We start from the raw sequence: 27879 nt of genomic DNA, 5'->3' as shown, positions 1-27879 counted from the left end.
GTCGGAAAATCGCGGACGGCGTCGGGCCGAGGGCGCGGGGAGCTCTTTCGGGAAGTCATGTCGGAAATCGTTTCGGACGTTCGGTCGCCGTTTTATAAAAATAACAAATTTTTGACTTGCGCTCCGCATTCTCGAAAATTCCCACAAGGGGAAAATAAATCATATTGCAGGCGCACGAACACGGGGCAAACGGCGCGGCCTTTTCTCCTAAACGGAAAATATTTCAAAGACGAAACTCGGCGAGCGTAGGTTTGGAGTAAAGGGAAGTTGGCCCGAACAAGATGGCGTCGAGGCTTCGGCGCTTTTTGAGTTATGGCCATTTTGCTGGGATCAAAGGTCAAAAACGAAAGTAGGGTGCAATTTGACCGCTTCACGTCAAAGTACATAAGCATACGGTGTCAGGAAAAAAAAAAAATGCCGTTATATCTATCGTAATTTAAGAGAAATAGTACATTGACCATTTGGTGATGTTCACGAAGAGGAATTTTTTTTTCTAAAAAATCACAGATCCAGTTGCAGTTTGTTCACACAAACATTTTTAAAGTGGGTCTCGAAGCTCTGCGAGAATTCTGTGATTTTATGTGATTTTATGAAGTAACACACACTCATTTAACCCTCTGTTAAAAAGTCAGTTCTTAACATAAAGACTTAAGCTCAATATTATATAAGAGCCTACCCCAAGGAGGGTATGTGTTCACGTTCAGCTTCCTATGTCAACTGGAAGTACCTTAAAATGGTGCATAGGGTCAGGTTTGAAGGGTATAAAGGTCAGATCTTTTCAAAACTTCACTTGTGTGATTAGACAAGCCTCATGAACTGTAATCAGTCATTTTTCCAACAGATGTCAAAGAAAAGCTCTCTCACACAAACAGACACACACAAAAAGGAAGGATGGAGTGAAAAGTACGGTGCTTAAAGACACACAAAGCCTGCAAGGTATTACTATTATCTCCAGGCGTGCGAGTTCAACGAGATGCCCCGCTTGACCGTAGCTCGTTCGGTCTGAGCGCAGCGACCGTTAAAAGAAGATGGTCCCAAATGACCTTTGACCTCAATGTCAATTTTATTTGCTTTTGTGACAGAGAGAGAACCGTTAACGTTAGAAGCACACAATTTCACCTCAGGAATGTTCTTAAGGTCCTCCCGATCTGTGCAAGCCTAACTTGACCTTGTGGCATTAACCCTTAGCAGTTAAAAGAAGGTGTTTAAATCAAACAATCTACAATGACATGTTGCCCATAGGAATACATTGACTGCACCTCTCAATTCAACCTGATGCCTATGTGGGTTCTGAATGTCTTATGAACTGTCTTTAATGTCAGTCCATCAGGCACATGAGGTCTACCTGTGTCGATTCTAAGCTTCCTGGAGCAACCGGAAGTGGTTAAATCACCCTAAAAGTGTTTGCCATAGCCAACCTGCAGTTTGAGAGAAATAGTGTCTCAGCCCTATGTAAATCAGTCAATTTTTAACGTACAGACTTAAAACTCAGGATTCTGTAAAAGCCTACTCCAGTGATGATATGTGTTTATTTATAGCTTCCTGTGACAACCGGAAGTGCATAACTGGTGTCTAATTGGCTGTTTCGAAGGGTTAAAAATGTCAAATCTTTCCAAAACTTCATATATGTGAATAGACAACCCTCATGAACTGTAAATCAGTCCTTCATCCCACAGATTAAAAAAAAAAAAAAAAAACACACCGACACAGAAATGATGGAGGGACACACTGAGGGGCTAAGAGGCAGACAGTGCCTGTAGTAGTTACTTTTGTTCCAACTTTTAAAGAACCGTCAGACCTAGAGTTCTGAAAATTTAACCTGTTCTAGACCTCATGTCGATTGTGCACAGTGATATTATGTGGCTCTAGAAGGTTCTCGGGTCGATAAAAGCCTTGTGTATTTGCCATGTTTTTCAATTCATTTTGACCTCAACGAAACGGACGACATTTAGGAAAGTCCCAGAGTCTCAAGACTAGGTGCGTTGAAACCGGTTCGGCCCATAGAGACAGACCTGGATGAGCCTCTTTGATTGCCCATTCAAGGACCGTGGCAGGCAATGAAATAGTGGAATTTCAGCACCAATTAGGGTTTTGCTCGGGCACCGAATGACCTATCGAGCCGAAACTTGGGATTCGAGGTCGCTCACATAGGGCTAAACATAACGTGAGCACTGGACCGCAGCTAGAACATAACTACGTATTATTTGTTTTATTATGGTTTAAATAGAAGGCGCTGTGAATTTTGGGCCTGCTCTGAAATATGTTATAGTTGGCATCTAAAGGAGTTGGAAAAAGTGAGTTTGGAGTCAGATGGTATCAGTTTGGTGTCTGAAAATATCTATTTGACTGATGGACACTGACTTGCTCGTTGACTTTTGTACATTTGCAATATGTTTCAACGGGGAGGTACAATGAGGAAAGGCGACACGATAAATTTCACGAAACGAGCGATGGAGATGAACCACTATCACTGCCCGACCATCCTGAGGTCATCAGACCGTTGACTTTTGCATTTGTAAAGTATTTAAAGAATGCCCGTTAGATTTGCAATATGATTCAACACATCACATCATATTGCAATGCCCGTTATATTTGCAATATGATGTGATGTTGAATCATATTGCAAATATAACGGGCATTCTTTAAATACTTTTATAAATGCAAAAGTCAACGGTCTGATGACCTCAGGATGGCCGGGCAGTGATAGTGGTTCCTCTCCATCGCTCGTTTCGTGAATTTCATCATGTCGCTTTATCCTCATGGTACCTCCCCGTTGAAACATATTGCAAATGGACAAAAGTCAACTAGCAAGTCAACTAGCAATTGTCAACCAAAGTCAACTAGCAAGTGTCCATAAGTCAATGACATCTTTTCAGACACCAAACTGATACCATTGACTCAAACTCACTTTTTCCAACTCCTTTAGAAGCCGACTATCAAATATTTCAGGCAGGCCAAAATTCGCAGGCCTTCCATGAATGCACCAAAATAGCATTCTGAAATCACCACTAAATGACATCACCATAGTCTCCAGGCCGTGCCGAGTTCAACGAGATGCCCCGCTTGACCGTAGCTCGCTCGGTCTGAGCGCAGCGACCGTTACAAAGATGGTCCAAATGACCCTTTGACCTCAATGTCAATTTTATTTGCTTTTGGGAGACAGCGAGAGAACCGTTAGGGTTAGAAGCACAATTTCACCTCAGGAATGTTCTTTAGGTCCTCCTGATCTGTGCAAGCCTAACCTTGACCTTGTGGCATTAACCCTTCATAGTTAAAAGAAGGTGTTTAGATCAAACGCGTTTACAATGACATTTTGCCATAGGAATACATTGACTGCTCCTCTAAATTCAACCTGGAGGCCTATGTGGGTTATGAAGGTCTTAGGAACCTGTCTTTGATACCAATCCATCAGGCCACTATGAGGTCTACCTGTGTTGATTTTTAAGCTACCTGGACCAACCGGAAGTGGTTAAACCACCCTAAAGTTGTCCTGATATACATGACTTGCAATTTTGAAAATCACTGCATTCAACCTATGTGAATCAGTCAATTCTTAACGTATAGACTTAAAATTCAGGATTCTGTAACAGCATACCCCACTCAAGATATGTGTTTACCTATAGCTTCCTGTGCCAACCGGAAGTGCCTTAAAATGGTGTCATGGGTGCTGTTTCGAAGGGTTAAAAAGTCGATCTTTCCAAAACGTTAAGTGTGTGATTAGGCAACTTCATGAACTGTAAATCAGTCATTTCTCTAAACAGATGTCAAAGAAAGTCTCACACAACACACCACAGCAATGATGGAGTGAAAAAGTACGGTGCTTAAAGACACACAAAGCCGACAATGGCATGACCATTATCTCTAGGCCGTGCCGAGTTCAACGAGATGCCCGCTTGACCGTAGCTCATTCGGTCTGGCCACAGCGACAGTGACAAGAAGACAGAGCAAAATGACCTTTTGACCTCAATGTCAATTTCATTTGCTTTTGGGAGACAGAGAGAGAACCGTTAAGTTTAGAAAACACAATTTCACCTCAGGAATGTTCTTAAGGTCCTCCCGATCTGTGCAAGCCTAACCTTGACCTTGTGGCATTAACCCTTAACAGTGAAAACAGGTTTTTACATCTCACAGTTTACATTGACATCTCTTCCCATAGGAATACATTGACTGCACTCCAAATTCAACCTGAAGCCTATGTGGTTATGAAGGTCTTAGGAACCTGTCTTTGATGTCAGTCCATCAGGCCATCATAAGGTCTACCTGTGTCGATTCTAAGCTTCCTGGAACAACCGAAGTGGTTAAAATCACCCTAAAAGTGTTTTGCAATACCCACCTGCAGTTTGAGAGAAATAGTGCATTCAGCCCTATGTAAATCACTGAGTTCTTAATGTATAGACTTAAAACTCAGGATTCTGTAAAAGCCTACTCCAATGAGGATATGTGTTTACTGTCAGCTTCCTGTGCAAACCGGAAGTGCCATAATTGGTGTCAAAAGAGCTGTTTCGAAGGGTTAAAAAAGTTAAATCTTTCCAAACTTCATATTTGTGATTGGCAACCTTCCTGAACTGTAAATCAGTCATTAGTCCCACTAGATTTCAAAGACAAATTTACACACCCTAACAGAAATGATGGAGGGACACACTGAGGGGCTAAGAGGCAGACAGTGCCTGTGGTAGTTACTTTTGTTCCTACTTTTAAAGGACCGTTAGACCTTGAGTTCTGAAAATTTACAAACTTGTTCTAGACCTCAGGTCGATTGTGCACAGTGAATTATGTGGCTCTAGAAGGTTTCGGATCGATAAAAAGCCTCGTGTATTTGCCATGTTTTTCAATTCATTTTGACCTCAACGAAACTGGCGACGTTTAGAAAAGTCCCAGAGTCTCAAGACTAGGTGCATTGAAACCGGCTCGGCCCATAGAAGACACCCAACAAGCTGTTCGATTTTGTATTTCTAAAGTATTTAAAATATTTAAAGAATGCATGTTAAATTTGCAATATGATTCAACACATCATATTGCAAAAGTAACAGTGTGTGTTATTTTTTGCAATTGATTCAAACAATCAATATGGCAAACGTAACAGTGTGTGTTACTTTTGCAATATGATGTGTTGAATCATATTGCAAACATACACAGTGTGTGTTACTTTTGCAATATGATGTGTTGAATCATATTGCAAATTTAACGTGCATTCTTTAAATAAACCCTATGTGGGTTATGAATGTTTTATGAACCTGTCTTTGATAACAATCCATCAAGCCACTATGAGGTCTACCTGTGTCGATTCTAAGCTTCCTGGAGCAACCAGAAGTGATAAAATCACCCTAAAGTGTTTTGCTACCAACCACAGCAGTTTGTGATATATATTGCATTCAACCTGTGGTAAATCAGTCAGATCTTAACGTATAGACTTAAAACTCAGGATTCTCTAAGAGCATACCCGATCAGGATATGTCTTTACTTATAGCTTCCTGTGACACCCAGAAGGGCCTTAAGATGGTGTCATAGATGCTGTTTTGAAGGGTTAAAAGGTCAGAACTTTTCAAAACTTCACTTGTGTGATTAAGACAACCCTCATGAACTGTAATCAGTCATTTCTCCCAACAGATGTCAAAGAAAAGCTCTCTCACACAAACACACACCACAAAAAAGCAAGGATGGAGTGAAAAAGATACGGTGCTTAAAGACACAAAAGCCTGCAATGGCATTACTATTATCTCCAAGGCCGTGCCGAGTTCAACGAGATGCCCCGCTTAACCGTAGCTCGCTCGTCTGAGCGCAGCGACGTTACAAAGAGACGGACACAAATGACCCTTTTGAAAGCACTTTTTTAAGGGGGTGATAAGTTTTTGCCAAAATTGTCAAAATCTCAAAATTTGACTCTTGGGTCTTGACTTGCGTTACAGTAAGCCTATGAAAAAATAAGATGGAACTCACACGCCCACTATAGGAATTTTGGGGTGTTACACAGCTCATTTACAATATGGCATTTGCCACCAACTTTGGACGAAACACCGCCGGTTGTAATATGAAATCCCACACAATCCCATCGTGTGTATGGTTCGCTCTCTGCCAATAAGTTGCCATGTTATTTTGTACAATTGGGGGGGGAGTTCCCTTACATGACAGACTGACCAGGTAAATCCAGGTGAAACTATGATCCCTTATTGATGTCCACTTCAATCTGTGTAGATGAAGGGGAAGGATTTTTAAGCCTTGATAAAATTGAGACATGGATTGTGTGTGCCATTCTGTGATTGAAGTGCCTTTTGAACAGGTTATGTTAGTAGGTACCAGGCGCACCAGTTTGAGTGTGTCAAGAACTGCAACGGTGCTGGGTTTTTCACGCTCAGCATTTTCTCTGTGTATATCAAGAATGGTTCACCACCCAAAGGATATCTAGCCAACTTGAAGCATTGGAGTCAGCATTCCTGTGGAACAATTGACACCTTGTAGAGTCCATGCCCTGACGAATTGAGGCTGTTCTGAGGGCAAAAGGGGTTGCAACTCAATATTAGGAAGGTGTTAATCAGTAAATTAGACATTGAAGTTGAACCCTGTAAGAATCTTGCATCTACAGTGCATTTGGGAAGTATTCAGACCCCTTTTTCCACATTGTGACGTTACAGCCTTATTCTAAAATTGATTAAATTGTTTTTTCCCCTCACCAATCTACACACAATACCCCATAATGACAAAGCAAAACGTTTTTTATTTTATTTTTGCAAATGTTTTAAAAATGTTACTGAAACGTCACATTTACATAAGTATTCAGACCATTTACTCAGTACTTTGTTGAAGAACCTTTGGCAGCGATTACAGCCTCGAGTGTACTTGGGTATGACGCTACAAGCTTGGCACACCTGTATTTAGGGAGTTTCTCCCATTCTTTGCAGATCCTCTCAAGCTCTGTCAGGTTGGATGGAGAGTGTTGCTGCACAGCTATTTTCAGGTCTCTCCAGAGATGTTTGGTTGGGTTCAAGTCCAGGCTCTGGCAGGGCCACTCAAGGACATTCAGATACTTGTCCCGATGCCACTCTTGCGTCGTCTTGGCTGTGTGCTTAGGGTCGTTGTACAGTCGTGGCCAAAAGTTTTGAGAATGACACAAATATTAACTTCCACAAAGTTTGCTGCTTCAGTGTCTAGATATTTTTGTCAGATGTTACTATGGAATACTGAAGTATAATTACGAGCATTTCATAAGTGTCAAAGGCTTTTATTGACAATTACATGAAGTTGATGCAAAGAGTCAATATTTGCATTGTTGAACCTTCTTTTTCAAGACCTCTGCAATCTGCCCTGGCATGCTGTGAATTAACTTCTGGACTACACCCTGACTGATGGCAGCCCATTCTTGCATAATCAATGCTTGGAGTTTGTCAGAATTTGTGGGTTTTTGTTTGTCCACCCGCCTCTTGAGTATTGACCACAAGTTCTCAATGGGATTAAGGTCTGGGGAGTTTCCTGGCCATGGACCCAAAATATCGATGTTTTAGTTATCACTTAGTTATCACTTTTGCCTTGTGGCAAGGTGCTCCATCATGCTGGAAAAGGCATTGTTCGTCACCAAACTGTTCCTGGGTGGTTGGGAGAAGTTGCTCTCGGAGGATGTGTTGGTACCATTATTTATTCATGGCTGTGTTCTTAAGCAAAATTGTGAGTGAGCCCACTCCCTTGGCTGAGAAGCAACCCCACACATGAATGGTCTCAGGATGCTTTACCGTTGGCATGACACAGGACTGATGGTAGCGCTCACCTTGTCTTCTCTGGACAAGCTTTTTTCCAGATGCCCCAAACAATCGGAAAGGGGATTCATCAGAGAAAATCACTTAACCCTAGTCCTCAGCAGTCCAATCCCTGTACCTTTTGCAGAATATCAGTGTGTCCCTGATGTTTTTCCTGGAGAGAAGTGGCTTCTTTGCTGCCCTTCTTGACACCAGGCCATCCTCCAAAAGTCTTTGCCTCACTGTGCGTGCAGATGCACTCACACCTGCCTGCTGCCATTCCTGAGCAAGCTCTGTACTGGTGGTGCCCCGATCCCGCAGCTGAATCAACTTTAGCAGACGGTCCTGGCGCTTGCTGGACTTTCTTGGGAGCCCTGAAGCCTTCTTCACAACAATTGAACCGCTCTCCTTGAAGTTCTTGATGATCCAATAAATGGTTGATTTAGGTGCAATCTTACTGGCAGCAATATCCTTGCCTGTGAAGCCCTTTTTGTGCAAAGCAATGATGACGGCACGTGTTTCCTTGCAGGTAACCATGGTTGACAGAGCAAGAACAATGATTCCAAGCACCACCCTCCTGTTGAAGCTTCCAGTCTGTTATTCGAACTCAATCAGCATGACAGAGTGATCTCYAGCCTTGTCCTCGTCAACACTCACACCTGTGTTAACGAGAGAATCACTGACATGTCAGCTGGTCCTTTTGTGGCAGGGCTGAAATGCAGTGGAAATGTTTTTGGGGGATTCAGTTCATTTGCATGGCAATTCATCTGATCACTCTTCATAACATTCTGGAGTATATGCAAATTGCCATCATACAAACTGAGGCTGCAGACTTTGTGAAAATTTATATTTGTGTCGTTCTCAAAACTTTTGGCCACGACTGTACTGTTGGAAGGTGAACATTCGCCCCAGTTTGAGGTCCTGAGTGCTCTGGATCAGGTTTTCATCAAGGATCTCTGTGTACTCCTTTCATCTTTCCCTCTATGCTGACTAGTCTCCATGCCACTGAAAAACATCCCCACAGCATGATGATGCTGCCACCACCATGCTTCACAGTAGGGATGGTGCCAGGTTTCTTCCAGATGTGATGCTTGGCATTCAGGCCAAAGAGTTCAATCTTAGTATCATCAGATCAGAGAATATTGTTTCTCATGGTCTGAGAGTCTTTAGGTGCCTTTTGGCAAACTCCAAGCGGACTGTCGTGTCTTTTTACTGAGGAGTGGCTTACCATAAACACCTGATTGGTGGAGTGTTGCAGAGATGGTTGTCCTTTTGGAGGTTCTCTCATCTTCACAGAGGAACTCTAGAGCTCGATATGTGGAACGCTAACGTCCCACTTGGCCAAAAGCCAGTAAAAATGCAGAGTGCCAAATTCAAATAATTTACTATGAAAATCTAACTTTCATGAAATCACACATGAAAGACACCAAATTAAAGCTACACTTGTTGTGAATCCAGCCAACATGTCAGAATTCAAATAGGCTTTTCGGCGAAAGCAAACGATGCTATTATCTGAGGATAGCAACAGAGTAAACAAAGAGAGAGAAGCATATTTCAACCCTGCAGGCGCGACACAAAACACAGAAATAAAAATATAATTCATGCCTTACCTTTGACGAGCTTCTGTTGTTGGCACTCCAATTATGTCCCATAAACATCACAAATGGTCCTTTTGTTCGATTAATTCCGTCGATATATATCCATTTATTTGGCGCGTTTGATCCAGAAAAACACAGGTTCCACTTGTGCAACGTGACTACAAAATATCTCAAAGGTTACCTGTAAACCTTGCCAAAACATTTCAAACTACTTTTGTAATACAACTTTAGGTATTTTTTTACTTAAATAATCGATAAAATTGAAGACGGGATGATCTGTGTTCAATACAGGATTAAAACAAACTGTAGCTAGCTTTCTGGTCACGCGCCTCTAACAAACAGTACACTTCAAGTGACCCTCGTTCAAGATGGCCGTACTTCTTCATTACACAAAGGGAAAAAACTCAACCAATTTCTAAAGACTGTTGACATCCAGTGGAAGCGGTAGGAACTGCAAGACGGTCAATTAGAAATCTGTATTCCCAATGAAAACCCATTGAAAAGAGTGACCTCAAAAAAAAAAAAATCTGAATGGTTTGGCCTCGGGGTTTCGCCTGCTAAATAAGTTCTGTTATACTCACAGACATGATTCAAACCGTTTTAGAAACTTCAGAGTGTTTTCTATCCAAAATAATATGCATATCTTATCTTCTGGGGATGAGTAGCTGGCAGTTGAATTTGGGTATGCTTTTCATCCATACGTGAAAATGCTGCCCCCCTATCCTAGAGAAGTTAATATGCTCCAGTACTTTTCAAACTGTTCGTATACACCCTTTTAAAGAGACAATTTTCAATGTAATGCATCTCAGTAGGTAAATAGAGATTGTACACAATGTAGAAACGTAATTTCACCAATTACAGTTTTTTGTATCAATTTAGCATTGTAATAAACAAATCTTTACAGGGCTACATATTAGTTAAAAAAATAAAGTAAAACTGATCCTAGATCAGCACTCCTACTGAGACACTATGTCGATATGGGCCCTGTTCAGGAGGATGTAACATTACAGAACTTTCAGATAGCAATCATATCATTTGTACAATTTCTGTGTCAGATATGATAGGGAAATGTCAGCTCTATTAATTATATTTATATCTGCAACATTCAGTACACCACTGAATGCACCCCTGATTTAACCAATCAATAATAATAATACATTTTGTTTTAAGAGCTTTTCAAGATGCCCAAAGTCACTTTACATACACCATGAAATCAGCAGGATAAACAAAATAACATATTAAAATAAGTATATAAAAGTACGCTAAACAGGATAGATTAACCATGGAGATATTCATCAAATCATCATGACCCTGGTTAGTTGAATCATCAGGTGGGTTAATGCTGGGCTGGGACAAAGGCTTGCACTCCCAGGACCAGAGTGTCTAACACTCGATCAATATCAATACATGGCTCTTATGCGACTGAATGGTGCTTAAATATCAATAATTGATAGGCCGCCACTGTACTTTCCCTCTCTCTATTCCCCAGGCTTTAGTGATGAAGGTTGGTATGGACAGCATCATGGCCAGCTACTTTGCCCTCTTTGAAGTCATCAACCACTCCTTTGGTAAGACCATTCATCTGTTTATTCATTCATTTATTTTGGAGTCCACAGCTACTCCATGTACCGACCCCTTTACCTTTCACCTTTACTCTTCTGATCAGTACAGTTGCATCTCAGTAGTCTAAAGTGGCTTCCTCTCCCGGTCTCCTTCCATTCAACTGCACCGATCTGAAATGACGGGAAGGAGACGAGGAAGCGAAACCTCTCTAGTCTATTGAGATGCACCCTCCAGTCAGTTTGTAGACTACTATATTTTTTTAACGGTATGGAAATAAATAGGCTGCCCCTCTCCACCTCTCCATCTTTCCTTAGTGCGAAAACTGGCCCCCAACGAGTTTCCCCACAAGCTGTACGTGCAGAACTACACATCAGCTGTGCCGTGCACCTGTCTGGCCCTCCGCAAGTGGCTTTTCACATCTCAGGAGGAGGAACTTCTCAGGGACAACCCGCTGGCCGTCCACTACTGCTTCCACCAGGTAAGGGCTCCCTCTTGGTAGTCACCTGGAATGCATTTCAATTAACAGGTGTGTATTGTTAAAAGTTAATTAGTGGAATTTCTTTCCTCAATGCGTTTGAGCCAATCAGTTCTGTTTTGACAAGGTAGGGGTGGTATACAGAAGATGGCCCTATTTGGTAAAAGACCAAGTCCTTATTATGGCAAGAACAGCTCAAATAAGCAAAGAGAAATGACAGTCCATTACTTTAAGACATGAAGGTTAGTCAATGCGGAACATTTCAAGAACTTTGGAAGTTTCTTCAAATGCAGCCGCAAAAACCATCAAGCGTTATGATGAAACTGTCTCTCATGAGGACCGCCACAGGAAATGAAGACCCAGAGTTACCTCTGCTGCAGAGGATAAGTTCATTAGAGTTACCAAATAAATGCTTCATAGAGTTCAAGTAACAGACATCTCAACATAAACTGATCAGGGGAGACTATGTGAATCAGGCCTTCATGATCGAATTGCTGCAAAGAAACCACTGTTAAAGGACACCAATTAGAAGAAGAGACTTGCTTGGGTCAAGAAACATGAGCAATGGACATTAGACCGGTGGAAATCGGTCCTTTGGTCTGACATTTTTGGTTCCAACTGCCGGGTCTTTGTGAGACGCAGAGTACGTGAACGGATGATCTCCGCATGTCAAGGCACACTTAACCAGCATGTCTACCACAGCATTCTGCAGCGATACGCCATCCCATCTGGTTTGGGCTTAGTGGGACTATCATTTGTTTTTCAACAGGACAATGACTCAACACACCTCCAGCCTGTGTATGGGCTATTTGACTGAGAAGGAGAGTGATGGAGTGCTGCATCAGATGACCTGGCCTCCACAATTTGAGATGGTTTGGGATCAGTTGGACTGCAGAGTGAAGAAAAAGCAACCAACAAGTGCTCAGCATATGTGGGAACTCCTTCAAGACTGAAAAGCATTCCAGGTGAAGCTGGTTGAGAGAATGCCAAGAGTGTGCAAAGCTGTCATCAAGGCAAAGGGTGGCTACTTTGAAGAATTTAAAATCTGAAATATATTTAGATTTGTTTAACACTTTTTTTGGTTACTACATGATTCCATATGATATTTAATAGTTTTGATGTCTTCACTATTATTCTACAATGTAGAAAATAGTAAAAATAACGAAACCCTTGAATGATAGGTGTGTCCAAACTTTCGACTGGTACTGTGTATTATTATTATTATTATTATTATTATTATCTGGGTTACTGTATTCAGGGCCTAAAATGTACGTTTTCTTTTAAAAACTGTTGCATGTAGATGGATAAAAAAAATCTACCAGCCAAAATACTTTTAACCAAACTGTCAGTTGAGACAAAATATTCAGCTGCCCCTTTAAGGGCGGGAGGTTCCCGTGATAACGGGGCCAATGAAGTTGTCAAGTGTGTGTCTGAGATTTGGGATCTGACTAGGCTGAAGCAGCAGACTCAAACTAACATTGAAATACAACCGAGCTTGTGAACAATGTAAATAGCCAAGAAAATCTCGCTTTGTAGACTTTCCAGCGAGTTAGACCAACTTTTATGCCTGTGTGCAGCGCCTCCAAAAATGAATCGATCAGCACTTCACTGTGTGCACAGTTACCCAGCCAGGCAGTGTTGCTGCGTGAGGTGGAATATAGGATTTGTATTTCTTTGTGCGATTAGCAGCTACAGCATGAAACAAAACAGCAGAATTACTTTTTTAAACATCTACTGCAGCATTTTCTTGCTAGAAAATTTCAACTCGCACATGTGCTCATACTTGACTTTTGACTTTATTTGTTATGCGAATGTAATACTCGCACTGTAGAGCCCTTCAAGTTTACTATCCTCCACGTGGCTGGTGAAAGGCATTCATACCTAAATCTATCCTCATTTGGCAGGTGGCAAATGTTAATTTTATGCTCTGCTGTATTACTGGTCCTGAGTCAGTGTTAGGCTACTGTATAATACTGATCTGTGGTCAGTTTCAATGATATTATCGCCCACTACTGCTTCCCAGTGCCACTGCTCTGAGGTCAGTGCTAGATTAGATGAAATGTGGTCTCTAACAAAGCCCCTTTCTCTCTCTCTCTCTCTCTCTCTGTCTGCTAAGGCATTGGATGACGTGAAGAAGGGATTCATCAAAACAGAAGACAATTCTTACCAGCTGACGAAACTGGCAGAGCAGCGCAAGATGGCCATGGTTAGTCCCTTTTTCTAGTCTCTCGTTTCTATTCTCTTCCCATTGCAAGTGGTCCTCTGTAGCTCAGTCGGTAGAGCATGGCGCTTGCAACACCAGGATAGTGGGTTTGATTCCTGGTACCACACGTACGTAAAATGTATGCATGCATGACTAAGTCGCTTTCGATTAAAGCGTCTGCTAAAAATGGCATATATTATTACAACTCATAAACAGTATGAGAATGTGTGGGTCAATGATGTATAACAGTGTTTCACATACTTTTTATAGTTCCGTACCTCTTCAAACATTCAACCTCCAGCTGCGTACCCCCTCTAGCACCAGGGTCAGCGCACTCTCAAATGTTGTTGTTTTGACATCATTGTAAGCCTGCCACACACACACTATAAGATACATTTGTTTAACATAAGAACTCGTGGGAAGTGACAAAGACCTCTTATAGGACCAGGGCACAAATAATAATAATAATGAATAATAATAATCAATAATTTTGCTCTTTATTTAGCCATCTTACATATAAAACCGTATTTGTTCATCAAAAATTGTGAACAACTCACCACATGTTAATGAGAAGGGTGTGCTTGAGAGGATGCACATAACTCTGCAATGTTGGGTTGTATTGGAGAGAGTCTGTCTTAAATAATTTTCCACACACAGTCTGTGCCTGTATTTACTTTTCATGCTAGTGAGGGCTGAGAATCCACTCTCACATAGGTACGTGGTTGCAAAGGGCATCAATGTCTTAACAGCACGATTTGCCAAGGCAGGATATTCTGAGCGCAGCCCAATCCAGAAATTTGGCCGTGGCTTCTGATTTAAATTCAATTTTCACAGAACCGCTTGTTGCAATTTCGATGAGGCGCTCCTGTTCAGATATAGGTAAGTGGACTGGAGGCAGGGCATGAAAGGGATAACAAATCCAGTTGTTTGTGTCATCCGTTTCGGGAAAGTACTTGCGTAATTGAGCACCCAACTCACTCAGGTGCTTCGCTATATCAAATTTGACATTGTCCATAAGCTTGAGTTCATTTGCACACAAAAATCACACAATGATGGAAAGATCTGTGTGTTGTCCTTGTTAATGCAGACAGAGAAGAGCTCCAACTTTAATCATAGCCTCAATTTTGTCTCACACATTGAATATAGTTGCGGAGAGTCCCTGTAATCCTAAATTCAGATCATTCAGGCAAGAAAAAAACATCACCCAGATAGGCCAGTCGTGTGAGAAACTCGTCATCATGCAAGCGGTCAGACATGTGAAAATGATGGTCAGTAAAAGGAACTTTTAAGCTAATCTCTCAATTCAAAAAAACGTGTCAATACTTTGCCCCTTGATAACCAGCGCACTTCTGTATGTTGTTAAAGCGTTACATGGTCACTGCCCATATCATTGCATAGTGCAGAAAATACACGAGAGTTCAGGGGCTTTGCTTTGTAGTGTCCAAAACATCTTTCAAGCTGTCAGGCATTCCCTTGGCAGCAAGAGCCTCTCGGTGGATGCTGCATTGTACCCAAGTGGCATCGGGAGCAACTGCTTGCATGCGCGTTACCATATCCTCTTCTGGTTTGCAGAAAAGGATGTGTTCCTTAATTGACCCCCCATAAACGTAACAGACATATACCAGGAGCTGTGCCAGGCCCGCCACGTCTGTTGACTCATCCAGCTGTAACGCATAGACTTCACTGGCTTATATGCGAAGCAGTAATTGTTTCAAAACATCTCTTGCCTTGTCACTGATGCTTTGTGAAACAGTGTTGTTTGATTAAGGCGTTGTCTGTATAGTTTTTTGGGCCTTTTCCCCCAGCATTGTCCCAGCCATATCCGCGGCAGCAGGAAGAATTAAGTCCTCTTCAATGGTATGGGGCTTGCCTGTCCTAGCCACTCGGTAGCTCACCATATAAGACGCTTCTAGACCCTTCTTATTAATGGTATCTGTTGCTTTTATACATGTCTTAATTCTCGCTCAAAAAACTCCCGTGGCTTATTTTTCGAATTTCAAAAATGTTGTTTCTAAATGTCTGTGCAAGAGTGGTTTCATCGAGTTGTGAGAGTGCTTTTGCATATATAACACACTGTGGCTGAGGAAAGGCACTACTCCCAATATAAGTGAACCCCAAATCAATGTAGTTCTCATCATATTTGCGCCTCTTTGATGGTGCAACGTCCCCGTCTGTTGTTCGGTGCTTTCCTGGGTAAGGGGACAGTAGCTCTTCGGCTGCAACAGATTCACAACTGTCAGTTTCCATGCTAGCTGGGCTAACAACATGTAGAATTACTGATGCTAGCATTGGATGTCCTCGTGGAAGCAGAACAACTTGCTGTCGACAGGTGCTGGTGTAGTACTGCTGGTAGTAGCAGTACTACCAGTAGTTATGTGTGTCTATGGACACGGGCCTTACTTTTTTTTACCATTTATCCATTTTCGAGCAAACGGAATGAGCAGCAGCTACGTTTGGCTACATAAGGACCGTTAGTGGAATTACCACGAGAGAGTAACGGTTAATGTGATTGGATGTTAATTATTTGACTAGGCTACCTGTATTTGTCATTGTTGTTATTTTGCTGAACACTAGATGGTTTCATTTTATTTTTAGCAGTGAAACGAGGCTACTCAGTCGCGAGAGGAAAAACTTCACCCAAATTTATAGCCCCGTTGGAAAATATAAATGGACTGTTTGAAAATGTGAAGATTACAAAAGAATATAAAATGTGAATCACATTTTTATTTGGCGTACCTCTGACCGCATTGCGCAGTGCCCAGTTTGGGAATACCTAATGTATAAGGTGAAAACTATTTGAAAAGGGAAAACTATTTAATTTGAAACACTTTATGTTCCCTATGCACTTTCGGGATTTGTCGCAATTTTTTTTTTAGAACATGTTTTTTTTATGTGATTGTTAAATTGACCTTCTAAAAAAAGAGTAATTCTGTGCGACCATAAAAAAAAATCTGACCATTATTTCATGTAAAGAAGTATTCAACCTTATTTAACATTAAGTTTATAAGTCACAGTATAATTTTAAAAAATCCACTTATGACTGGATAACCCCTCATTTTTGAATGACTGTCTACTACAACAGGGCTGCCCAACCCTATTTCTGGAGATCTACTGTCCTGTAGGTTTTCAGTCCAATGCTAATATAGCGTATCTGGTTCAGCTAGTTAAGGTCTTGTTGAGCAGCTAATTAGTAGAATCCGATGTGTTAAATTAAGGTTGGACTGAAAACCCACAGGACGGTAGATCTCCAGGACGGTAGATCTCTACATTTTACAGAAATGCATTTTTTTCTCTTATAGACTCACCTGACTCTGCATTGTTTAAACAATAACATAATTTCATTGTTTTTTAACACTAAAAACACTGGTCGCACCGCATTACTATTTGTGATGGTGTCATAATTTTTTTTTTAGGCAGATCAAATCAAATGTGCCGACCTTACAGTGAAATTCTTACTTACAAGCCCTTAACCAACAATGCCGTTTTAAGAAAAACAAATGTTAAGTAAATAATAGATAAGTTAAAAATAACAAATAATTTAAGAGCAGCAGTTAAATAACAGTAGCGAGGCTTTATACAGGGGGTACCGGTACAGAATCAATGTGCGGAGGCACAGGTTAGTCGAGGTAATATGTACATGTAGATAGAGTTGTAGTGACTATGCATAGGTAATAAACAGAGAGTAGCAGCAGTGTAAAAGAGAGGTGKGGGGGGGGGGGGGGKGCAAGTAGTCTGGGTAGCCATTTGATTAGATGTTCAGGAGTCTAATGGCTTGGGGTAGAAGCTGTTAAGAAGACTTTTGGACTTAGACTTGGAGCTCCGGTACCGCTTGCAGAGAGAACAGTCTGACTAGAGTGGCTGGAGTCTTTGACAATTTTTAGGGCCTTCCTCTGACACCGCCTGGTATAGAGGTCCTGGATGGCAGGAAGCTTGGCCCCAGTAATGTACTGGGCCGTACGCACTACCCTCTGTAGTGCCTTGCGGTCGGAGGCTGAGTAATTCTACGTTCAAACATTTAAAAAAATGAAATGCATAAAAACTGTATTATTCGACATATTACAATTTTAAGAAAAAGTAAGGTGTTTCTGTGCAATATCTTTTAAAGACAGTAATCTCCACATTGCGTAGACACATTTCTAATATTAAAACATCAACAGATGTGATTTAAAGATTTAATTACAAGATTAAATGTTTGAATCTCATGAATTGTTTGAACAATTAAAGACAAAGAAATGATCACTTTGTAGCAGAAGTTGTAACACAAACTCATTGAAGTTGACAATAATCAAACTTGCATTCTTAAAACAGTGTGTTTTGATGTCGCACTAGTGTGACATGAAAGCAGCCCAGTCTGTGTCGGACAGCTGAGATGCTCTTAAGCTGAAGGGCTCAGGCTCACTGATCAGTGACTTCACATCTCCTTCATAGTAGATGTCTGGCACAGAGGGCTATTCTCAGTCAATTTACCTGGGAAAATAAGGGATAAATAAATAAATGAATATGTATATTGAATGTGTACGTGCCTGTTTGGTGCCTACCTGTGTGGTTGATGGCGATCTATCTTGTCTGTCAGTACCTGAGTCTGCTGCGCTCCTGTGAGGGCTACAACGAGGTCATGTTCCCCCACTGCGCCTGTGACTCCCGGAGGAAGGGCCATGTCATCACAGCCATCAGCATGCACCACTTCAAACTGCACGCCTGCACAGAGGACGGCACGCTTGAGGTAAGTGAGATTGGAGTGTGTGTGTGTGTGTATACACTGACTTTTATTGTGTGTGCCGTGCTTCTCTCACATACAGAACAAAAGGAAAAACATTTGAGTGTATGTCTGTGTATACTCTGGCTCATACTCTGTGTATGTACTTACCATTCTCTCTCCCGCCCCATCAGAACCAGGTGATAGCGTTTGAGTGGGTGGAGATGCAGCGCTGGGACACTGACGAGGAGGGCATGGCGTTCTGCTTTGAGTACGCCAGGGGGGAGAAGAAACCTCGCTGGGTCAAGATCTTCACACCATACGTGAGTTTACAATATACAATAAACAAACAAAATACACTAGGATATCTCCCATAAATCACTGCTTTAATATATTCAGCCATCAATGAGCAATTCTCCTTTGCCAAGATGATCCATCCACCTGACAGGAGTGGCATATCAAGAAGCTGATTAAACAGCATGATCATTACACGGGTGCACCTTGTGCTGGGGACAATAAAAGGCCACTCTAAAATGTGCAGTTTTGTCACACAACACAATACCACATTTGTCTCAAATTTTGAGCGAGAATGCAGTTGGCATGCTTACTGAAGGAATGTTCACCAGAGCTGTTGAGAGAGAATTAAATGTTCACTTCTCTACCATAAGCCGCCTCCGATGTTTTATAGAATTTGTCAGTACGTCCAACCGACATCACAACCGCAGACCACATGTAACCACGCCAGCCCAGGATTTCCACATCCGGCTTCTTCACCTGCTGGATCATCTGGGACCAGCCACCCAGACAGCTAGACAATCCAGCCACCCAGACAGCTGATGAAACTGTGGGTTTGAACAAACAAACAAAGTATTTCTGCACAAACTGTCAGAAACCATCTCAGGGAAGCTCATCTGCGTGCTCGTCGTCCTCACCAGGGTCTTGACCTGACTGCAGTTCGACGTCGTAACCGACTTTAGCGGGCAAATGCTCACCTTCGATGGCCACTGGCAAGCTGGAGAAGTGTGATGTCAATGTTGTGAACAGAGTGCGCGATGGTGGGGTTATGGTTTGGGCAGGCATAAGCTATGAACAACAAACACAATTGCATTTTATCGATGGCAATTTTAATGCACAGAGATACCGTGACGAGATCCTGAGGCCCATTGTCGTGCCATTCTTCCGCCGCCATCACCTCCTGTTTCAGCATAAAGCACCTCCCCATGTTGCAAGGATCTGTATGAAATTCCTGGAAGCTCAATGTCCCAGTTCTTCCATGGCCTTAATACACGCCAGACATGTCACCCATTGAGCATGTTTGGGATGCTCTGGATCTACCTGTACGACAGCGTGTTCCAGTTCCTGCCAATATCCAGCAACTTCGCATAGCCATTGAAGAGGAGTGGGACAACATTCCAATCAACAGCCTGATCACCTCTATGCGAAGGAGATGTGTCGCGCTGCATGAGGCAAATGGTGGTCACACCAGATACTGACTGGTTTTCTGATCCACGCCCCAACATTGTTTTTAAAATATCTGTGACCTTATAACTTGTCCTTGTGGTAAAAATTATGTGGGTAAAACAAAGCACGAATTAAAAGTACGTATCTCAGAGCATCGTAGCACCATTAGGTACAAAAACTTGACTTACCCAGTTGCGGCCCACTTTTTGGAGGCAGGCCACTCGATTTCGTCTCTGCGTTATATTGGCATCGAACATGTCACCCTCCCTAGGAGAGGGGGTGACCTTGATAATTTATTGTTAAAACGAGAGGCTGCCTGGATCTTTAACTTAAAGACCCTTGCTCCCTTCGGTCTCAACGTAGACTTTGATCTGAAGCCATTCTTGTGATTATTGTGACTTTGCCATTGTAATTGTTTGTAAGCTTGTGTAGTCTAAAATGAATCTATGATCGTATGCTATCCATTTGTTTGTTTTTTGTATGCTGTTCTTTGTATGCCATTTTAATATTTGAGAATTAACCAATGATACTCTTGGCCATGATTACAGACACCTGTGTGTCTTTTGACACTATATAAACGAGTCATCCCGCAGTGTTTGTGATTATACCCTGATGAAGACAGCTTGGCTGTCGAAACGTTGGATATTACATTTTTGCATCTGAGCTCCTAGAGTGTGCGGCTCTCCTTTATTTTCAAGTTTTCTACTCCGCTAGCCAGCACCTCGCCTAAATAGGTGTGCGTTTCTTTTTCTTCAAGATATCTGTGACCAACAGATACATATCTGTATTCCCAGTAATGTGAAATCCATAGATAAAGGGCCTAATTTATTTATTTAAATTGACTGATTTCCTTCTATGAACTGTAACATGCTGACCACACTGCTTGCGTCAAGGTGTGCGAGCATTGAAAATAAATGTACGCATACATGTTATTCAATCATTGCACTTCTTTGGACTTTATATGACGATTGGCATCTAACTTTCATAATAAAGGTGTATTCCCACGACCAACCAACCTCAGTTCATCTTTCAATCACCTACGTGGGTATAACCAATGAGGAGATGGCCCGTGGGTAATATGCTTCTATAAACCAATGAGGAGATGGGAGAGGCAGGACTTGCACTGTGTTCAGCGTCACAAATAGAACTGACTTCTATTTTAGTGCTTGGCAACGCAGACGCTCATTGGCGCTCATTACTGCTCGTGCAGAGATGACTAGAAACGATTCAGTTGACCATTTTATGTGTGGATTAATTGTCGGAGTAGAGGACCTTGTTATTTTACCTGAAATGCACAACACAATGTATTTATCCTATCACAAATTAGTTAGCAACGGCAAGCTAGCTAAATAGGACAAAATAGCTAGCAACTGCAAGCTAGCTAGCTAAATTGCCGTAAATGTTTAATGCTTTTCGACCTGTCCCCAAATGAATATAATTGGTTCAGAGTTTGTTTTGATATTTCAACCTGCGTGTCGAGATCGCGTTTGGTGTGGGGGGAAAAAATCAATTGGCGCACGTGGACGCACGGTTTGGGCATGGTGTAACTTGCGTTTTTATATTTTTGTTAAGTGTATGTAGAACAGTTCATTCTAACAAAGTGTTTTTGTCGTCTCTCCCCAGTTCAACTACATGCATGAGTGCTTCGAGAGGGTCTTCTGTGAGCTCAAGTGGAGGAAACAGGTAAGAGTCACACCCTTCCTTCTCCTCCAATACACACCTGATTGTATCCCAAATGGCACCTTATTCTCTTTATAGTGCACTACATTTGACAAGGGCCCCTATTAACCGGTCAACAAACGGTTACATTTTATCCAAACAGTAAAATGATGTGACCAACTGAAAATGTATCAGATCGGGCGGCAGGTAGCCTAGTGGTTGCGTTGGGCCAGTAAACGAAAGGTTGCTGGGTTGAATCCCCGAGCTGACAAGGTAGAAATCTGTCGTTCTGCCCCTGAACAAGGCAGTTAACCCACTGTTCCTAGGCCGTCATTGTAAATAAGAATTTGTTCTTCACTGACTTGCCTAGTTAAAGGTTAAAAAAATATATATAAATTATTAAAGCATGTTTCACTACCAGCTTTTTGAGGTGCTCTCACGCTGGCTGACAGGTGATAAGCAATTTAATTCCACTAAATTATTCAAATGTACCTATAGACTGATGAGCATGACCGGTCAACCATTAACATCCCTAGTTTTAAAGCTAGTTTCCTGCAATTCTATGCATTTTGCCATGGCTAATGCAGTGTTCTTTTGATCAAACATAACAAAGTTAATACTGCTCAATTCATTTTTTAATAAAAAAATTATAATTATTCTCCCTGACTGTCTAGCTTTTTTGTTGGTGATTATTAGTTCTTAAAGATTGTAGTATAAAAAAAAAGATATTGGTCCATTATCTTTTCTACATACTTTATATTTTTGACTTTACATACTTTACTGTTTCGACTTAAGCGACCCACCCAAAGATTACAATGGCAGAACAATTCCATTGTCTTACAATGTTGTTTAAATAAAATACATGTTTTATCGTCACACCAGATAGGTGAATTGAAATGCGTTGTTTTACAGGGTCAGCCATAGTAGTATGGCGCCCCTGGAGCAAATTAGGGTTAAGTGCCTTTGTGTGCCTTAAGTGACATTGACAGATTTTTAACCTTGTCGGCTCAGGTATTCGAACCTGCAACCATAGTTACTGGCCCAACGCTCTAACTGCTAGGCTACCTACTGCCCTCACCATTGTAAGAGTTTTAGACAATGGATTTTACAACATTAGGTACTATAAATGTCCATTTTCCACTCTCTCCGCCAATGGTTATTTTCTAAAACTCTTTCTCCTTTCCCTCTCCACATGTTAGGTTGAAGAGGAAGCCTCTGACAAAGACAACCAGAACTGCAGTAACAACGGTAAGTGTGCTCTGGAAAGCCTTGTTGTCCAACATAAACCACATCAACCGTTCACAATGCTGCTGATAAGAGGCTACTTATTTCACGACTTTTAACAGTCCACTATACTCAGTGACATGAAAGCTTAAAGCAACCCCGTCCAATATTCCCAGTAGGTAAGAATGAGTGAGAACAGAGCAAAGTTGATCATCTCCTGAGGCGAGGTGTACAGGAGCACATATACAGGTGTATGCTTATGAGCATAAAAGAACAGCAGCCATGTGGTCCATATCAAGGTCACTTCCTTCCCAGGCACAAAGATGAATAAACCCAGACTGGCAGGTATTTACCCTGTGGGAGACTGTCATACAGCAAAGGCAAATGAACAGTAAAGTAATATGAATGGGAAATGCAAAGTGACCAGTAAAGACAAGTGAACAGCAAAGGAATGTGAATAGCAAAAGAACAGGAAAGGTAAAGGGCAGCAAGTAACCAGCAAAAGCAGAATTGTAGAGTGGACACTGGACACTATGTCTGCTCTGTTTGTTACATCTGCAGCTTCACTGTCAGGAAGGGAAAGTGGTTGAGTTTGGTGTCTTGAACCTTCTCTCTATTCTAGAATATCTCCCTGCTCTGGAGACACAGAAGGGATGGCGCCATCTAGGGGGCGAGATCGCCACATCCTAAATACTTCCAGAACCAGAATCGGTCCACTCACGCCATCACAGCCACAACCGAGATTGACATCTGCAAAAGAAACAAAAAGAACTTAGGTGATCCACTCCCCAAATGACAACTGGAAACTGATTTTTAAAATCACACAAACCCAGGAATTCTCAGATAGACGACGAGCAATGAAGGAGAAAAAAAAACATTAATGTCATTACTAGATGTTCATAGAATAGCATATACTTTTTCCTCCATGCATCACCCCTCCGACATGGGGCGGGACACTAGCTGAGTTCTGCCACCCCACTGGTTGAGGAAACAGAACAGTACAGTGCGATTGGTCAAGGTTTACACCAGTCTGCGGCACCATTGGAACTCCTTGACGCGATCAACCGATGAAACGCCAGCGAGGGAGCCAGCCGACATCTGCGACGTGATTGTGACGGGCAGCTCTGCCACACGTTTGGTCCGGGCCAATGCTTTCAATGTGCCTCTGGTCTACTGAACTACAAGCTGACATGCTGGGAAACAAAACGGAGGGTGGGCGGGACACCATTGTCACTGGCAATGGTTTTCCCTGACGCTGGACATTATCAGATGGATTAGGTTTTCTGGATAAGGGGGGGGTAAGAAACAAAAGGTTATCTGTCAAAAGCTGTAGGCTATAAAAACAATTGTTGCACAATATAAGCTCCCAGTAATTAGTTGTGTGGTTAACCTAACAGATTACTGGCAGTTTATCTATATGTGTGAAACTCTATTTTTATAGCCTATAGTTTACTCGCCATTAGTCAGCACATCTAACTTTTTGGGTACACAGCTTATGCTTTTCAAAAGCTTAGGAAACAAAAGTAACTGACTGGAGATGTAAGGGGTTATTGTGTTTTTGTTCATAAAAACAATACAGCTATGTTTTAGAAAAACCTGCTAAAAGTGATATATTAATATAAGAGCTCAACTAATTCCTTATTCTAACCGTGTGGAAAGCTTCCTTCTTGGCTTCTCATTCTTGCTCTATTTTTTTCACATTTTCTAACCTATCTAACACACTCTAGTCTAGAATGATGTCTGTTGGCAGTTCACCACCGAAAGAGTGAACATTTTATCACCGTAAAAATGTTTGTGGTGATTCAGCAGAAACTCCCAAGTTCGGAAGTAAACTTGTGTTTTTCATCAGTGGTGTTGCCATCTATTGAAGGAAGTCGTGGTTTGACCTTGTGAACTAAACGTTCAGAGAAACTAGAAACCAGCTAATATTTCCCGCACTCTGAGTATTGATCAACAAACAGACAGTGATGGAAGTAGTGTTGGGTGCCGTGCCTATCGCAGCCAGCAGAGAGCGGTAGAGTACTACTAAAGTACTATGTACTACTGAGTCAGTATTGAGCAGACATGACAGAGATTGCTCCGCTGGGCTCTGTAAATCAACCACTAAGTACTGCTCTACAGTTTGACCATTACCCGTGTGTGTGCACCAGTGTACGTGTGTGTCTGCGTATAAGTGGGACCATGGCCACAGTTATCATGCATGTTGTCTCTCTGCCCCTCATTGCACCTTGTCTAACCAAACGGTCACAGTATTAAGGTGGTGTGAGCATACGTCTCCAGGGGCATATTCATTACGCCGATTCTGTTGAAAAACCTGTCTTAAACGGAATGAAACTGGGAGGGACCTACCTGAATTTGGTAGATAGAGATATACTTTCTCTGTTTTGGTTTGGAAACGGTCTCCGTAATGAATACACCCCAGTGTTAACCTCAGTATTGTTAAGGCGGTAGGCTTGATTAAGATGTGATATATGGGGGTTTAGGTTTTGAGGCAGCAGATAAAGACCAGGGCGGCGTCCCAAATGGCACCATATTCCTGGTGTAGTGCACCTCTTTTGATGGCTCCGGTCAAAAGTAGTGCACTACATAGGCAATACGGTGCCACTTGGGACGCAACACAGAGAGGGTTGTGCAGGGTGACAGCTGTGCAGATAGATGGATGGGAGGCATTTCCCCTCCCCTAGTGAGCGCTGCCTTGCAGCCTTTTCAAGCTGTGTAAGGTTAGCTCACACCTCTTCCATGCCTCAGTCCCCCTCTCTCCTCCCTCTCTGTAGCGGAAACTATGTTGAAATAAAGGATATTACTGAAGTTTGACAGGTGTAACATTTTACCATTCTTAGTTGAATGGTTCTGCACTGCTTGCCTTCTGAAAGGAGAATAACCAATGACAACCGATACACTAGCATTTCCGTTATAAACACCACAGCTGCATTCTGAAAGAAATGCTAAAGATGTACAATTGAGGTGATGCCTATTTGTTTTGACAGCCAGGGTAATAGCCAATTTAGAGATGGATGACAAAGATAGCAGATGCTCTAGCAGAACGTGTGTGTGATTTTGAGAGGGGGGAGAGGGACAACGAGCAGGTGTGTGTGTGCGTGTGTGTGTGTGTGTGTGTGTGTGTGTGTGTGTGTGTGTGTATGTATGTGTGTGTGTGTGCGCGCGCGCGCGCATCCGTTCTGCCACTCCAGGTTGGTCTGCCATCAGACTAGATGTGGTTGCCTTAGCAGCACTACGCTGTGTGAGCATGCCCAGTCTCGCCCCCAGACCGCATAACAAAACTGACTCACTCACCCTTATAACGTATTCATGTTAATGTTCTTTACTGTTTGATGTCGTCACGATGGTATCTGTTCTTGTGAAGAAAAAAAAGCCTTTGACAGACTTCGGTCTACGTCCCTAGGCTGTAGCAGGTGCTGTCTGTTGGCTCTCATACCCTGGAAATACAGGGGCGCATGCATACCAATTCACATACACAGGTGCACGCACTTGTATGTGGAGTGGGTTGTCAGTGGTCCATCGTCATGGTTACAGGGAGTAGGAGCCAGTGAGATGCCGGGGATGCTAAGATGTTGTCTTTGTGACTCATTTGTTCCGAGCTATAATAACGCTAGTCACCTGTGCTTACTTTGTTGCATCTCTAATAATGTCAGTTGTAAGAGAGTGATCATGTCTCCCCGATCGAATGTATTTCAAAAGGTCTTTCACCCCTACCTTTTTTTTGTTTGCGGTATTATTAAAAGGTCAGTGTCCTCTGATAGCAGCTTGACACTGTTGTTGTAGATTCAGCCACCACCACATTACCATAAGAGTGAAAAAACGGGGCCACGTTCAGTAGCCAAACTCCTTATTCTACATGTCGGAATGGGGGTTTGTTCTACATACTGTGTTTTTATATCTGAACGTTCCAAAATGTTTTGTCCTGTTGAATGCACCCCGGCATTAAAGGATGGCACCCGCTTCTTAACACTTGAGCTAGGCATTCTAAACGACTAACTAACATGGCGGTGTAAGTGCTGTTTTCCGACTGTTAGCCTTCTTTGTGTAGGTAAAACATGGATTTCTGTTCTTTACGTTTCAGATGAGCAGGGCTTTTGTTCCATGGCAAGTATAATAGGCAACATTAAAACCTAGAAATGTTTATATTTTGTCTTCAGCATAACTTGTAAATGATTCCTAAAAATGTCCTTTGGATAAAAATGCACTCTCTCTCTCTCTCTCTCTCAATTGAAAACTTTAATTTATTTCAGCAAATTATTAAAGCTGTGGGAAATCATAGCGTAGTGTCCTAGAACTACTGTAGGGTATTTGGGGAAGCAAGACCTAACTAAAATATACACTGAGTCAAGTTTTGGAAGTTAAGCAGTGTTGGATTTACTCATCAAAACTAAAAACATGAATAAACAACTGATACTGAAACACAAAATGGAAAGTTTTTTTATATCTTAAAATATATGAAGGTTTAATAACCAATATAAAAAGGAAAAAATATTACAGGTTTGGAAATGTCATGTAGAGAAACATTGTAACATTATTTTAAATAAAATTATATATTGAAGAAAAATTGTGTTCAATGTTTTTCCTGTACTTTTTTCCTGTTCATCCCTAGGGCAAAGGCTATAATTGTTTGTGGTCACACACACTTGCATGCTGAATGTGAAGTTGGTAATTAGCTCAATTTCTTGTTGGAACAAGTCATTACCTCCTACTGTCATTTTGATAAGGTAATCAGGTGGTGCTTATCAATGCATGGACCGTTATTCTCCACAGGGATATCACTGATGTCTGTGTTCTGCTCCTGTGAAGTCTTCATTACCCTCCTGGGCAGGGATGGACTGGCCAGAGGGCAATTCTGGGAAATGCCAGATGGGCTGGTCCATCTTTTGCCCAGTGGGCCTTATATATTTATTTTATTTGTTTATTTTGGGCAAAATTTTGATTATTTGGCTAGTTTTAGGGGTCGGTGTGGGGGCCCCAAAGGGAAAAAATAAGCTGGTGTGTTAGAAATGCCCGGGCCGATTTCTGGTCCCAGTCTATCCCTGCTGCTGGGGTGATGAGAAACTTTTCTGACTGTTGATCGCTCTTTCTAAAAGTCAGAATTATAAAACCTGTCAGAATAGTGCCCTAAAAAACCTGTAGTAGGGAACACTGACAAGTTAAAGTTGATGGGCACTCCCTGCAAAGGTCTTTATTCTACTGTCATTGTGCTCTCAATCAGTCATACATTACCATGTTTCTGTGATGGCACTATGACTTAAGGCAGCTTGTTAGGCCAA

General features: G+C 41.9%; 1 protein-coding gene across 1 annotated transcript in view; it reads left to right on the top strand.

Moving 5' to 3' along the window:
- Nucleotides 1-23379, top strand: part of snx27a (sorting nexin 27a) — a 41030-nt gene extending 17651 nt beyond the window's left edge. Inside the window, exons 6-13 of the mRNA XM_023974849.3 lie at nt 10812-10890; nt 11200-11363; nt 13477-13566; nt 18137-18286; nt 18454-18582; nt 21344-21403; nt 22579-22627; nt 23226-23379. Of these exons, the coding sequence (XP_023830617.1) occupies nt 10812-10890; nt 11200-11363; nt 13477-13566; nt 18137-18286; nt 18454-18582; nt 21344-21403; nt 22579-22627; nt 23226-23293 (789 nt within the window). The 3' untranslated portion in view covers nt 23294-23379. The remainder of the gene's footprint in view (nt 1-10811; nt 10891-11199; nt 11364-13476; nt 13567-18136; nt 18287-18453; nt 18583-21343; nt 21404-22578; nt 22628-23225) is intronic.
- The last annotated feature ends 4500 nt before the right edge of the window (nt 23380-27879 follow it).

This window comes from Salvelinus sp. IW2-2015, linkage group LG30, assembly GCF_002910315.2.
Source record: "Salvelinus sp. IW2-2015 linkage group LG30, ASM291031v2, whole genome shotgun sequence".
NCBI classification, from domain to species: Eukaryota; Metazoa; Chordata; class Actinopteri; order Salmoniformes; family Salmonidae; genus Salvelinus; species Salvelinus sp. IW2-2015.
This window is presented reverse-complemented; position numbering and strand designations above follow the sequence as displayed.